Source organism: Takifugu rubripes, chromosome 15 (assembly GCF_901000725.2).
Source record: "Takifugu rubripes chromosome 15, fTakRub1.2, whole genome shotgun sequence".
Lineage (NCBI taxonomy): Eukaryota > Metazoa > Chordata > Actinopteri > Tetraodontiformes > Tetraodontidae > Takifugu > Takifugu rubripes.
Window position 1 is genome coordinate 10818219 of NC_042299.1, and position 15209 is coordinate 10833427.

A 15209-nucleotide genomic window follows, 5' to 3' on the forward strand; every position below is an offset into this window, starting at 1 on the left:
TATCTTTCCTTAAAAAAAGACTGCTGGTGAAAAGATAATTAGTAGGCTACCTTGGTTTGTTACATGTTGATGACACACTGCGTTTTGGATTTTCTGGTGTAACCCAGGATATTGTGCCATTGCAAACCAGTGAAGACATATTAAAGGTGTTGTAATAGTGGTTCAGAAAGAAAGACTTTGTATTTCTCGACTATTACCTTTAATATGTTAATGGTTAATCTGCAGAATCATATTATACTTTTAATTTAATTCCAGATTTTTTTTAATGATAACTTCATACTAAAGCCTCTTTCATGGGAGGTATAGTTTCTGGTCATTACATTTCCGGTCTCCACTTCAAATTCCCAATTTTGATACAGGTTTTTTTTTTGGATTTAAATGGCCAAATTCTCCACAGTGGATTGTTGAAAACAGTTCGCAGTGGCAGCAGAACATCTAATGTAAATTACAACGTATGCATTGAAATACTAGGTAATTTCCACAGCTAAAGGATAATTGATCGGCGGACCCTTTCCGGCACACAGAGAGTTAACCAGTGGTGACAAGCCGCTGACGACTGCGCATGCGCAAGCGTCGCTACCAGAGGAAACAGCCGGGGAGTAGTCAAACAGTGAGCCATCGGAACGGAAGAGAGAAGAAAAACGGGAGAAGACAAATAACCCCGGTTTGAGTGGGGATATTCTCCCCGAAAACAGCTATGCTGGTCTCGCCACTGTCGCTTCCTCTCAGGTGTGCGCTTCCTGGTTGCTGAATGGCGCTGGTTACGGTACAGCGTTCACCGACCCCCAGCACCAGCTCCAGTCCCTGCGTTTCGGTAAGAGCCGCTTTTATTGACTCCTCAAATGCTACCACGGCCACGACCGGCACTAAAACATTTTATCTGTTAAGCAGAGCGGTTTAGAGCCTTAAATCCAGTGTCTTATTGTCGGCTACTGATGGTCATAAATTGCCTTGCCTTTGTACCCCTGCGCATGCGTGAAATGGAGCCGCTCATCATTTTTAGTTATCCTATTTTTTTTTTTTTTGCGGCTAAGTTAACCGTTTGCACTTGTTGTTTCACTGGTCTTTGGCGTGACAAAGATCAGACTCGGTGTTATAACGAAAGAGGAGTTTTACTGTCCCCTTCTGTTGACATGCTGACTGTACGCGCATTTCCGCCTGTTCAAAGGTTAACTATAGCTGTCTGAGGTGCTCGAAATCTTAAAAATTCACTGAGACCGAACCTGCTGAATGCAAACCTTCCCTCGAATTGCAATCTTACTGTTCGCTACGTCACACCTGTTCGTTTGCTTCTAAGTTGTGTTTTTTTGTTTTTAAGAAATACACTTGCGCTCTACAACAGGGGCATTGTGAGGCGTTTAGGGGAGGAAGTCATAGTTGTAGTTTTGTAAATAACATTATGGAAGTGTGTATTTGCTTTGTCCTCTTCAGATTTTTCGCCTGGTACGTCATGTTTCTCGGTGGTGTGTGTGTGTGTGTGTGTGTGTGTACACAAAGCAGGGGAGCAGGTGTGTTCTGTAGCAACACTGAACATACCACAATGCAGACAAATGGAGGATTGACAAAGAAAAGGCAATTGAATGCTGATGATTAAGACAGTTTTAGTCTGTAAATCTTAGTCTTCATGGTAGCGCCTGAGACACTAGGAGCTGTCAAACTGAGCATTCTACCAAAAATGTTACGTTTTATTCATATGACGTCTTTCTTGGCCAATGTCCCCACATTTGATATATTTTTATGAGTTAATAGGTAACATCACAGTGACAAAGCCCAACTGGGCAACTGATTAACAACGAGGTCACATTTTTGTGTTAAAAAACGAAAATAATGAGTGTCTAGACGGACATGTTAGCAACGGCTCAGAATTGATTTCCCCCTATGCCACGACGCACAGAAATGCACAACGTGGACGCATTCATGAACTGTGGGTATGCAGGAGCTGGTGTAAACAAGAAGATGAGGGTTGATGTGGGTCACATGACATCCTCATGAGCCGATGTCTGCAGAACGGTCGCGTACAGAACCTGGTACTTTTAACCACAGTTGCCACCAAATGGTTCAGTTGTTGTTAGCGTAAAACCTGGTCCTATCGCAACCGGCAGGCTGAAAGACTGTTTGGAGGAGAAAAACAAAGTTTGTTTCCAGGGTGAGTAGATGAAGATCATGTGTGTGAAACCTCAAGAAGGAATGCACTTCTTTTATATGGTTGACTAGTCTACTTTTCCAGTGTTACACAAACATAAAACTAGGTGCACAACCTGCGCAGCTGTGATTTTTTGCAAAGCCATAACGCATTTGAATGAACAACAAACACATGAAATTAATCACACGGGATTTTATTCACTGCACAAGTGAACAAAAAGACCATCAATAGTTTCTTTCAGGGTACTGTTTGCAGGCAATTCTGCTCAGACCCACCCATTTCTAATAAAGAGCTGTTTTATTAGACGCCCAAACTATGCGAGTGCTGAAATGTAGCCTATATCCGTATAAATAGATTTTATGCATATTTTACAGCATATCTGATTGGTGAGAGCGTGTACCTATAGAAATGTATGTCAAATCACAACCTGGAGCTATGTATGCATATTTTAAATTGAATATATCAGTCACTAACTTATCAGACTCTTATCTTTCACACCTTTTGTATGCTCAAAAACAGGTTTTGGCGAGGAGATATAATAATAATAACTGTCTGAGTGTGAAAGCACACATTTTACGCCGTTTGTTCGGGCTGTCAGCGCGCACAATCGGTTAGTTTGTGTCATGTAGATGTTTGTCGAACGCGGTGCCGGCCCCCCCGAGACCTATCAGGACAGGATGTGCTGTAAAAGGAAGCAGGTACGTGTGTAATTTAGGCAGGCGAGGCAGCCACAGGTGGCGAAGGCTTCGCCGTCGTCTTGCGGAAAAATGCTTTCAAGTGGGAATCCACACGCACGCCGTGATAACACGCTGCACAGGCACGCGGTCTGTGGTATGTGTGCGAGGAACACGGCTGATTTATTGCCACGCATCAGCCAGACTGTGCTGTTTTGAGCAGATCAGCGCTGGTTTTGTGGCGTGGGACTGCATTGTTCTGTCACTTCCTTACTGTGCCTCTGTTGTACGCACTGTCAATCAAACACACCGAGTTTCTATATCCCTTCAACGGGCTACTTCCTTCTTCATCCCTGCCTTTTGTGTTCGGAGGTGACAGAAGCAGTTTATCTCTCTGAAGATGACCAGAGATAACTTATTGTTGAATCTCCCACAGCGGCACAGACTGGTCTCCAGTTCCCCTCGGTCATGTGACATATTTCCATAAGCTTTTCATACACGCAAAGTTTTTGGCGTGTCCCCACAGCGATTGGCTGGATTGTCACGAGACATTGGTTTCCTATTGTCCCAGTGTTCCCATCATCAGCCTGTAGCCCATTTACTCTTTCTTTTTTTTTTTTTAAATCAAGCTCTTAATTCAGTGTAAATGACCTGATCAGCGGCTGCAGGATAGGTTTGGTTCATTTCAGTTTTGATTCTATCCTCATTTTTCTTTTCCTCCCTGCATGTTTGTTCATGCGTGGATGTGTTATTCTATGATCGGGCCACACCTTGGATGACTGAGGTCATTTTCCTGGAGTGTGTGTAAATGAATCTCTGCTCTCTCCCGTCTGTCAACTCTGAATACTATTGAGGGCTCCGAGGATTTGTTTTTGCATATCTGCGGATGAGTCCGTAAAAGTGAAATTGCACCCAATAACCCTTTCATTCTGAATGCCTCGCATCCTATTAATGAAGCAGATCTAAAAGATCTCGATCAGTCTTTGATGATTTAATGACTGTAACGCAGCAGCCTGCTGTTGAGGCTCAGTATGCCCACCGCCTCGCGTCTCCTCACCTTTTGTCGTAATTTTGTCATTTCTGCCTCTTCCAGGAGTCTGGCAGCGGGGAAGATGACCGCCGCTCTCAGCCGAGGAGGTAGGCACCGACGTCCGTGTCGCCATCGTTCTTGTCTGTGACCTCCGCAGTGAAACATGTGGTCATCTGAGTCACATGTATGGTGGCGTTTCTGACATCATAGACCAGAAACATGGACCTTGGTGGCATTTGAATGAGTGGTTTGCACAACAGCGAGAGTTCTGTGTCTGAAACAAGGCTTGTGGCTTTCCTGCTCCTGACCTCTGACCTGTCTCGACCCAGCCCAGATGACTGGGTGGGATTTTGTGCCCCCTCTTGATGAAAATTCATCATCTGTGCCACCTCATGATGATGCTGCGTTAATTCTCTGAGGCCACATCGGATTTTTCAAATTCCACGTGGCAGCATTGAAGCCACATAGACACTTTTTTAGAAATATCAAAACACCCAAGAGGTCTGAGTGGGAAAGAAAATCTCTATTATAAATTATTAGTTGAGCAGGAGGATGCTGTTATTCCGTTTCTTTCCTGTAACCATTAAATGTCCCTACCCCTACAGGACTTCCTTCCTTTAATGATACAAAGACTTGATGTGTTTTCGTGCTGCTACTGTAGCAACACAATCCTTTGCTTGTTGTACATTGCTTTTGGCATGGAACCAAAGTTGGAAATCTGGTTTATCCTGTTTCCCCCAAGCGTATTTCCAAGTGTTTTTAATTTTCTGGCTACAAGGAATGTCCTTTTGCTACCCGTTGTGTTTGTTTGCTGAGATTTCATTACCTAAGCTGCTGTTCTTCACACTTATTTCCCCTCTTTGTTTTATTTAGCTCTGCCATACGAAGTTAAATCCAGGAATCCTCTGGAGAGATAAGGAAAAGTCGTCTTCTGTCTGTCCAGTAGGGGGCAGTGTGCCCCGTTGGGCTGGTGTCTGAGTATGTGGGTCACGGGAATTTCACTGCTGATGCTGGGGCAGTTTAGTAGCCCCTCCCAAAGTCAGAGCGCCACTGTTTCTCTCTGGTCATTGGATCTCTGTGCAATCTGACTGAGAGAGCTTTCTGTATTTGTGCAGCTGGGAGTGAAATCCACAGTATAGTCACATACTGGGGTTGCGTGTTTGTCTGGACGCGTGTTGGTGTTTTGGTCTACGGTTTTTGGCTGAAATGTGTTATGTTTGAATGAAGAAATACGCAGGTTTTCTGCGCTTGTAACAAAATGCTGGGATAGTTTAAACCTTGGTTTAACATTCTTTCCACTCCTTTCCGCTGGTCTACGTCATCTGAAGCCAACGAGAGGAACTGATGAGACACGCTCTAACTTCAAACCAGTGAAATTTCTTAAATGACATGAAGATTGTGGTGATTTGAAGCTCCCCGCAGGGCTGATTCGTGCTCAATTGTACAGTCCGCTGCAGCTTTCGCGAACAAAGGCAGTGATATTGTAGAGACTGGGCTGAGGCTTTAGTGAGGCAGTGTGTGTCTGTGTGTGTGTCTGCATAAGCTGGGCCTGCTGCAGTGCTGCTGATTAAAGTTTGTGACATCAGCTAAAGTAGCATCACTGGAAGATCGACTGACCAAGGGGAGGGGGGTTTATTTGCCCGCTTGCATGGAACTGTGTCTTAGGCCTGAATAACCTTATATTATCATCGATGTAAATGGATTTTGGTTCTGTCTAAATTGATTAGCCAGTGGCCAATGTGACACAGGTGATGCGGTCACTAAGGTGACCGTCTGCGTTGTATACGTGGAGACATTAGAGCAACAAAGCAGTGTCTGGTGTCTGTCTGCATGTCACAGCCACGACTGGGCCGCGTCACTCCGCAGGGTGTGTATTTCACATGAGAGCAGAGCAGGCTGGAATCCCACAGCAGACCATCATGTTCCCCGTCCTTCCACCTGCAATATCACAACAACAGGTGTGACAAACATTTCCACCTAATGGGGCAAAAGGTCTTCTAGGAAGACTTCAGAGAATTAAGGGCGTGGGATCCTCTCCAGTTAAAACTGGGGTGAAACCCTTCTGCTCCTTGTTACATCTGTCAACATCCAGGCGTGTCCGTTTGGCTAACTTTGAAAATGAAAAATAGCTTTCCACCTGCCGTCTTCGCCCATCCTAAACAATGCAGCCAGCCTCGCAGCGGTTGGTATTTATGATATGGATGGAGCGTCACGTGCGTTCAAGTGTGCCCCCCACAGCCTCTCGTGTGGGATCAACATGTAGCGTGACCATGACCAAGGTCAGCTTGTTCCGTTAGCATCCCCCCCTCGGCGTGTCCTTTTTGATTTCTCAATCCTTTTTCCGTTGTTGTTGTGTTTTGGGTGTTGCGTGTTACGGTGTCGAGTGTCTCCGTCTCTGGTGAGAAGTTTCCCCTGTGGGTTCAAGCTGGTTATGCAACTTGGAAGAGGGACCTTTCTCTTCAGGGATGCTGTTGATGTTTAGGGAATGATCTACTTTTCATTTACACATTTAATCAGGGATTAAAACCATATTTGTGACGCTGGTGACACGAGAAGAAAAAATACCTCAAGTGCGTCTAACCAGAATAGCCTGGACAGAAATAGAGAAAGCTGGCTGACATACTTAACTTTTCCATGTAAAGTTACTGCGCTGACCTGTTTTTTAAAGGCCTACGAATAAAATTACTAACACATCGACTGATTAGGTACAAAGATTATCCTGGTGATTGGCTATATTTGCAGCTGAGGTGAATTATTAGCCATAAAACACCTGGATGTGTGCCCAGGCTTCCTTCGTGGGCACCCTTTCACTCCTGCTGAGGTTTACTCTCTCAGCCAGGCCACTAAGTTTAGACCTCCATTACCTTTAATGTGAATGAAACGCTTTGCTCTTCTGGCTCTGCACGTCTGCTTTTACAGTCACGCTTCACACAGTCGGAACTGCTGCTGAATGGAACTTTACCTCCTCAACTATTCTTTATCTAAAATAAAGACACAACAACCCAGACGAGTTTGAACATTGGATCGGCTGCACGTCGAGCCAATCGATGCACATAATCAATTCTGTGCAGGTTTTCCTCCAATCTGAAACAATTTTACAGTTCAGCCCTGAAAGGAGACAGTTGGCTTAACACAAACTCATTAAGTTGGGACTGTCATCATAGTCATTTACACATTTTCCTCAATGAACTGTTCACAGATCCTAACATCATGTCTTCCTCGTAATTTTAACGAAAATGTTATTAAAGTGATACATTAATAATGATTAATTATCCATATCTATGATCGATATGGCACGTTCCCGATGGGGCTCTTGGTACTGCGGCTCCACTAATAAGGCTTCCTCCTTGCCGTGACACCAATAACCCCTCATATAGTCGTCGGTGGGCCGCTGTCCTCGCCCATTGGGCCGCCGGTGTCTCCTCCCCTCCGGGCGCAGATTCTACCGCAGCGCGCCGCGCACATAAACCGGCAGCAGCGGGCAGATGTCGGAACGCGCCTCATCCGCTCTACTTTCTGTTTAATATCTTCCCGAACGTCGCAGTGTCACTGTCGTGTCCTTTTCAAAACCCGGATTATCTCCTAAATCCCCGCGATGTGTTTTAAACTCGAGCGGTCCGCTTGAGCGCGCCTCCTCGCCTCCTCGCCCGGTCTTCGAAACGCTCCGTCCGGCTGCAGCGCAGCGATGCCGCCCGGTGTCGTGACCGCACCGCCGAGCTCTTCGGCCGGCTGCTTCGGCCCCCTGATGAGACCTCACTTTACCGACAACTCCGTGATTTCCCAGGGGGAAATTTATCAGATGTAAGTCGGCGTTCCAGCATGCTCGGGGCCCCGGGCTATCTTTGTCCACATGCCGAGCTATAAATTCCGGCTGCCGTAGTCTCATCACCGCGGTTATATTCCAGATATGGTAGACTGGGAGAGTCTGATTGTGCTTCCATTTTATCCATGACAGGAGACATTATGCGGGGTTGCTTTTCCTTGATGGTCCAGATCATTAAAGATGGACCTTTGGGGTGAAACCGAAGCAGCAGTTTGTATTTGAGGATGTAGAAGTCTGCTAAAACTAACTTCTTCAATTAATAGTTTCAGTAAGTTAAAGTGTGATGAATGAGGATGTGGACCAGTTGGCAGCCAAGTACACTGAAAGACATTTCTATTCAGTTACATGAGGATAATTCTGTGTGTTTGCATGACTTTACCAACATCTACACCTGTTTCTTTGTTGGTTTCACCCTGTCTTTTTGTGCCGTCCTGCATCTGTCATGCCACTTAACAATTGGACAAATAATTCTTTGCTTTTCGCCACGATTAAGAAGAAGTCAATCTTAAACTTTAATGGAGTGCATCAAGGATTTTAAGTCTGTTGTGTAACTCTATTGTCCAGACGCTGTAATGCTAAGTAGCTTAGACAGAGGTGGCATTTTAAAGCCAGGTAGTCCTTCGGCTGTGTGCTTCATTAGCATTAGAGTAGTAGATAAAGGTTTGACAAAGGTCTTTCTGTTCTCAACACAAGAATAGAAATGCCACTTCGTTGTCCCCTGTCTGTACATGTTGTCCCCTCTGCGATTATAAGATGTCCGGTTCAGTTAAGCCAGTGTTCCATCAGAACCAGCTGCTGTCTGATCCAGACCAGTCGGGCTCATAAAGGCACATAAATCTTCTCCTTATTGTTTGGTCTACAAGGTTTGGACAGGATGAATTGTGTATTATCATAGAAAACAGAAAATCTAATCCCGGTTATTAAACACATGTGTGCATCCAGATGGATTTGAAGGCATTTCATTCGTCTTTGAGGGATTCACAAAGGTCTCTCTCTGCCTCTGTCCAGCATCAGTGAAAGTTTCCTGACGGTTAAAGGAGCTGCTCTTTTCTTACCTCGGGGAAATGGTTCCTCCGCTTCTTCAACCTCTCGATTCTCACAGCTGCGCAGCAAACATGCAGGTACAAGCTGCAACTTTCTTTAATTCAATATAGAAGGAAGAACTGCCTGACCTTTTGGCTTTCGTTTATACCAGGTGACATACAGCAGCACCTTCAAACCATGTTCACTCTCCTCAGACCTGAGGACAACATCAAACTGGTGAGTAGATGCACACGCAAATGTCTGAGTGGACATAAATAATTCAGTCGTGTGCCCGTTTAAGGACCTAAATGGACTTTTTTATTTCTCCTCCAGGCTGTTCGACTGGAGAGCGTTCATGCCCAGATCACCCGCTACATGGTGGTGGTCTCAACCAATGGGCGCCAGGACACGGAGGAGAGTTTAGTGCTGGGAATGGACTTCAGTCCTAGAGATGGGTGAGAGGCGGACACACACACACACACACACACACACACACACACACACACACACACACACACACACACACACACACACACACACATCTCATTCTTTATATCTGAGATTTTTTGATTTTATTCTCTCTTCTTGCTTTCCAGCTCATGTTCTATAGGTCTGGTGTTGCCCTTATGGAGCGACACATTAATACATCTGGATGGAGATGGGTAAATGATTTGTACACTCCCCCCCCCCCCCCACACACACACACACACGAGTTGCTGAGGTCGTTTACTGAGTGTTTGTTCTCTCTCAGGGGTTTCAGCGTGTCCACAGATACCAGAGTGCACATTTTCAAGCCTGTGTCTGTGCAGGCCATGTGGTGAGTCATGTGACTTGATTTCTTTTATTCTTCTAGGCCTTGATCTAACGCGCCGGTCCCGTGTTTTTGCAGGTCAGCCCTTCAGTCGCTTCACAAAGCGTGCGAAGTGGCTCGTTGTTACAACTACTTCCCCGGCAGCCTGTTTCTCACCTGGGTCAGCTACTACCAGAGCAGGGTCTCCTCCGACCAGGTACGCATCAACGAGTGGAACGTCATGCGGGACGTGCAGTCGCACCGCGCGGATTCGCCCGTGCTCTTCTCTGATGTGTAGGTATCCCAGTACAGCTCTGTTATGCAGCAGCTGCTTAACTGGAAGTAGTGAAGGGAGGTTTGTTTTTGGTGGCGCTTCTGCAGGCCGACAGAAAGGGAGCTGACGGAGCGACAGATCAAAACCCGTCTGAGGGAGATCATGATGCAGAAAGACCTGGAGAATGTCACCTGCAAAGAGGTATAAGAGTACACAACCTGGCACCCTGGTGGTTTTAGTTTCCTCCATTTTGTAACCTCTCTGTTTCCCTGCGATGCACAGATCCGAACGGAGCTGGAAATGAACATGACCTGCAACCTGCGAGAGTTCAAGGAATTCATCGACAACGAGATGATTGTCATCCTGGGCCAGATGGACAGTCCTACAGAGATCTTTGAACATGTCTTTCTGGTAAGTCTAGCTCTCCTTACGTGTAACACTTGAATGGCTGAAAACATTTACATGGTAGTATCGTGTTTCTCTGTTGTTTAGTTTGGAACAAGTGTTGTTTGTCAGCCAGCTGAACTAGTCCGATGATTGTCTTTGTTTCCCGCAGGGATCTGAGTGGAATGCATCCAATCTGGAAGAGTTACAAAGCAGCGGGTGAGAAACACGTTAAAAACCAAGGTGAAATCTTAGCCTTGTGTGACTACGATAAATGACAGATTGCCTGTGTCATGCTCCGCCAGTGTTCAGTACATCCTGAATGTAACCAGGGAGATTGATAACTTCTTCCCGGGCGTGTTTGAGTACCACAACATCCGCGTCTACGACGAGGAAGCCACGGACCTTCTTGCTTACTGGAATGATACATATAAATACATATCAAGAGCAAAGTGAGCTTCAACTAGATTTGATCCACATTTTTAATCTTCACATTAGTACATAGAGACGGATATATTATTAATTCCCACAGGAAAGCTGGATCCAAGTGCCTGGTTCACTGTAAAATGGGTATAAGTCGCTCTGCAGCCACGGTGATCGCGTACGCCATGAAGGAGTACGGCTGGGACCTGGATAAAGCTTTCGATTACGTCAAGGAGCGACGAACTGTGACCAAACCAAATCCCTCCTTTATGAGACAACTGGAGGAGTATCAGGGCATACTGGCAGCAAGGTACCCTGTGGAAAGACATGAGTGCATTTAGGTGGATGATGGCATTTGTTCTCACTCTTGTGTCTTTTCAGCAAACAGAGACACAACAAACTGTGGCGTTCCCACTCTGACAGTGACCTGTCGGACCACCACGAGCCACTGTCGAAACCTTGCACGCAGCAGCTCAGCCTGGGTCACTCTGACTCCCATAACCAGGCCGGCAGCAAGCCCGGCCCATCGGTGAAGGAGCTGCTGGAATCACTCGGAACCTCAGCAAACACTGGCAAGCCAGCAACCGAAAACCAGTCCATTCCACCAGCCGTCAAGCCCAAGCAGCTCAGCTCCTCGTCACCCGAGGACGTTGCGGCCGTGATTGGGGGTCCTGAGATTCCAAGTCTCCGGGCTCCACCTGAAGATCAGATGCCTCTTTCACTTAGCAACGGGCTGTGCGAGTCTGAGGAACCGGCGCCAAAGGTTGTGCCTGAGCTACAAGAATCTGACACACTGACCGCTGCACAGGGCATTTTAGTGGGTCAGCCTTATCCTCCTCCGTGCTACGAGCACCTCCACCTTCCCCCTGCGCCATCCCAACCTCAACCAGACGCACTCTCTGGTTCCCCACCAGTGGTCGAACCGCTGCTCGTGTCAGTGCCTCAGCCTGAAACAACACAAAGCACACAGCAGGCCGTCGCCCAATGTCTGTCTGCTCCAGTGCCTGTCGGTGTACCTGACTGTGACCAGCATGCGTTCGGCTCTCTTCCAAACGGGTTGGAAGCCCAGCCTTCCTCCAGTAGCGACGCTGTCGGCGACCCCGGTGCCATTTCACAGGACGGTGAGGAGTTATTGAACCACAGCGCTGATCACATCAACTTCTTCAGTGCCAGGGAAAAGTTCAAGGGAATGAGTCAGGACGGCAAAGGCTGCCAGCAGAAGAGTGGTGGCAAGGAGCAGCCGCCAGTGCTGCAGGAGGTCCTCATCATTGAGGGGAAGGTGGGGGAGAAAAAGGTAAAGCTTCCTTTTTTATCATCCTGACAAGAGTTAACATAGAGTAATGTGCAGACACAGTAATATAGGACATTAAAGACACTAATCAATAATTCTCAGACAAAGAAATGTTTAAAAAGATATATTAAATAGTTTTTGATCCTGGTTAAAATGTGATTGTTCAGCTTTTATTTTTCCTGACTCCAATAGTGACCCCCGGTGGCTTAAATATTAATCGTTTTTATTTTATATATTTCCTTTATAGGAACAAACTGCCCCTGTGCATGTGTCGGCGCTGAAGCCTACTGTGAACACAGAGGCATTGCCCCTTTGCCCTCTCAGCCAGTCGGTGCCTCAGGGTGTCCACGGGCGGGAAACTCTAGAGGAAAGAGAGGTTTTTTCACTGAAGAAAACTGAGAATACTAACGAGGAGGGAAAGACCGCAGAGGAGGAGGAGGAGGAGGAGGCAACAGCTGGTGGGTTCTACAGCAACTGGACTCGAGGTTCTGTGAGACGTGCCACGCGACAGCTGGAACAAAAAATGAAGCAGGAGGCGCCGCCCCTCAACGTGTCTCCGCCGTCCCTCTCCGGGGGCACCAGCTGCTCCCTGCAGCGTCCTCCCAGCGTCCACCTCACGGCGGTGCCCAGTGCCCCTGAGGCATCCGTCTGCCTGCAGGTGTCCGTAGTCAGCAGTGTCCAGGAGGAGGAGGAGGAGGATGGGAATATTGGGGTCATCAAACAGGGAGGTGGCGATGTGGTTCAGATGAACGCACAAGAAGATCAAAGCAAAAGCACATCAAACAAACTCCAGCCTGCTGATACTCGATTGCTCTCTACCTCTCTGTACCATCGCTCCACAGTCTCCCCGTTCGCATCCGTGAACTTCCTGTGTTTGGAAGGCGTGACCGAGCACGAGTCGAACCCGGACTGGGATTGCTTCTCAGAGGTTCCCCACGGCGACGTCATCATGAGGGAGACGTGGGAGACGCTGTGCGAGCTGGGTGCCTTCCTGCAGCAGGTGAGAGTGGGCGGGGCCTTCAAGGCCCGGCGTCCCGACCAGGACTTCAGCCTGGACTCTAGAATCGGTCAGAAACGAGGCAGCGGAATCCAGAAGAGGGTCAGCGAGGTGGAGGCCAGGATCCGCCAGGCGGGCCTGACGCCTCCGTCGCTCATGAAGCGCTCGGCCTCTCTGGCCAAACTCGGTTGTCTGGAGCTTCTCGCCAACGACTTCAGCGAGTGGGAGCTGAGCCACGCGTCCGTCGCTCCGTCCTCGGCAGAACCTGCGATCCACGCAGTCAGCGACGAGTCCAAGAAGAAACGGGTCCAGAATTCTCCTCCCTCGGAGAGCCAGTTGCCAAACGTCCTCGGGAGCGGCGCCGAGCGCATCTCTGAATCCGAACTGACCTCACAGCCGCCACAATCTCCCCCATCGAGTCAGAGCCCGCAAGGGGGGCAACCTCAGGATTTTGACCAGAACTCCGTGCCCGTTCCCGGGGCGACGCTAAAGATCACCCGCCAACAATACGGCAGGACTCACCCACTGAGGAGGCTAAAGAAAAGAACTACTAGCACCTTTTACCACACCATGTAACACTGTGTGTGTGTGTGTGTATGTGTGTGTGTGCGCGTGAGAGACGACACACACCTGTGAGGAATGGAAACGAATGCTTGTGTTCGATCTGTTCAGCTAAACAAACCAATGCCCCTTGCCTTAAAGGACACATCCAGTACTGTCTCTGCCCAGATGTGGCACCTTCTTCCAGGAGCGCCAAACCCCAAGGAGGCTATGACGGCAAACCACTGGAGGGACCGCTGCAAAAACAATCATCCACACGTGCACAAGTAGCTTGTTTTAAATGTGCCCGAGCCTGCAGACACCCACTCCTACCCGATGGCTGGTTTCCTCATCAACTGGATGTTATTTGTCCCCGCGTTCGATTGAATGTAGCCTCTTCAGTCGTCCACTCGTGTCGGGTACAGGCGGAAGAACCGCTCGGCTCATTTAGTGTCGTCAGGATAAAACTTGAAATACGTTTGCTAGAATCTTCTGGGTACTGGCGGATGACGGCGTCGGAGCGAGACGTTGTAGAGCTTAAACATGGTTGAAGCACCAGCGCCACAGATTAGCATCCGGAGCTGGTTGAGGCGAAGCTGCGTTGTAATTTAAAGAGGAGCGCTCTCCTCGCGTTTTGTTTTGTTCTTTCGGTCGATCTACTGTACCTCAGCCTGGCCCGCACACATGTTCTGGATTCCTCGGGAATAAAAACAGATTTCCTCCTTAATAAAAGTAAGTCGGCTCATCTCTGGCGTGTTCTCCCGCAGGTGCGATGCCACTCGGTGTGTGTCGGAGACTGAGACGGGCAGGTCGGGGGGGCGGAGAGTCACAGGACTTGTTGATATTTTTTTAGATTTCTCTTCAGGATGCAAGAGTCTTTATCGTGCGTGTTGATATTTTAGGAGCTGTACATGTTTTTATATTCGGTTTGCGTCTGTGAGTGTGAACACCCAACGCAACTTTATTCGGTGGGGGTGATTGTTTGTTTCTGTTTCTTTTTTTTTTCTCCAACTGATGGTTAAATCTTTGTATTTGGGGTGTGCCTGTGACTGGCAAGTGAATCTTCTCTGCAGTCTATTGGAAATGTCTGTACCAGGAGGTCTGTCTTACATGCACTTTACTCCTTTTTTGATTTAGCAAAACAACATATGCGCTAAAGTTGGGGAGCATGCTTAAGTAGCAGCAGCCGATGGGTTTGTGTGTGTTGTGAAAAGTTGTTTTCCCCCCACCGTTTTATTTTAAACTATTATTGTAAATACACTTTTATATGATGTCCTTGAAATGTGACTATTAAACCATGAAAATCAAAAGTTCCTTTTTGACATCTTATTGCCGTTATTGACTTTATTTAGTCAAGCATTTTTATTGGTTTTATTTATTTTTTTACTCGTTTCATTAAGAAGATCCTTAATTGTGCCGCTCTCTCAGCCTCAACAGCAGGGATCCTGCAGGAGATCCAGGGGATTTTCCTCCCCAGCAGCAGTTGAGTGTAAAAATTGCAGTTTGTCCAAATCTTCACGACGCCATCAGTTAATTTAATGTCACACATTTAATGAATCATATACACGTTATCATAATTTATGAGGTGACTAATGTCTGCACAGTTTTCCAATCAAGTATCACTTGTCATGTGGTGTTTGGGGTGCAGAATAACAGGGTAAAATCCACCTACGCGCCCCACAGGTGCTGTGGTCACCTCACCAAAAATCGTTTGGAGCATGAACGCACCATCAGGCCACACGTGTGCGCTCTCTACTTGTTTAATATCTCTCACACCTTTTTTTTTTTTTATTAAAGAATCCCATTTCATTTCTTTA

General features: G+C 47.2%; 1 protein-coding gene across 2 annotated transcripts; it reads left to right on the plus strand.

The window, feature by feature from the left end:
* Positions 1-562: 562 nt before the first annotated feature.
* On the plus strand, positions 563-14705 carry ssh2b (slingshot protein phosphatase 2b). Of its 2 annotated transcripts, XM_003971069.3 has the most exons (15): positions 563-814; positions 3911-3954; positions 8679-8791; positions 8866-8930; positions 9027-9148; positions 9290-9355; positions 9445-9510; positions 9583-9777; positions 9865-9958; positions 10040-10168; positions 10314-10360; positions 10447-10593; positions 10674-10874; positions 10946-11858; positions 12103-14705. In XM_003971069.3, exons 1-15 carry the CDS (start codon positions 752-754, stop codon positions 13426-13428), a joined length of 3591 nt encoding a protein of 1196 aa, XP_003971118.1. In that variant the 5' UTR covers positions 563-751; the 3' UTR covers positions 13429-14705. The 2 variants fall into 2 exon arrangements, with proteins under 2 accessions (XP_003971118.1, XP_029704119.1); XM_029848259.1 differs by lacking the exons at positions 563-814; positions 3911-3954 and adding an exon at positions 4015-7648.
* The last annotated feature ends 504 nt before the right edge of the window (positions 14706-15209 follow it).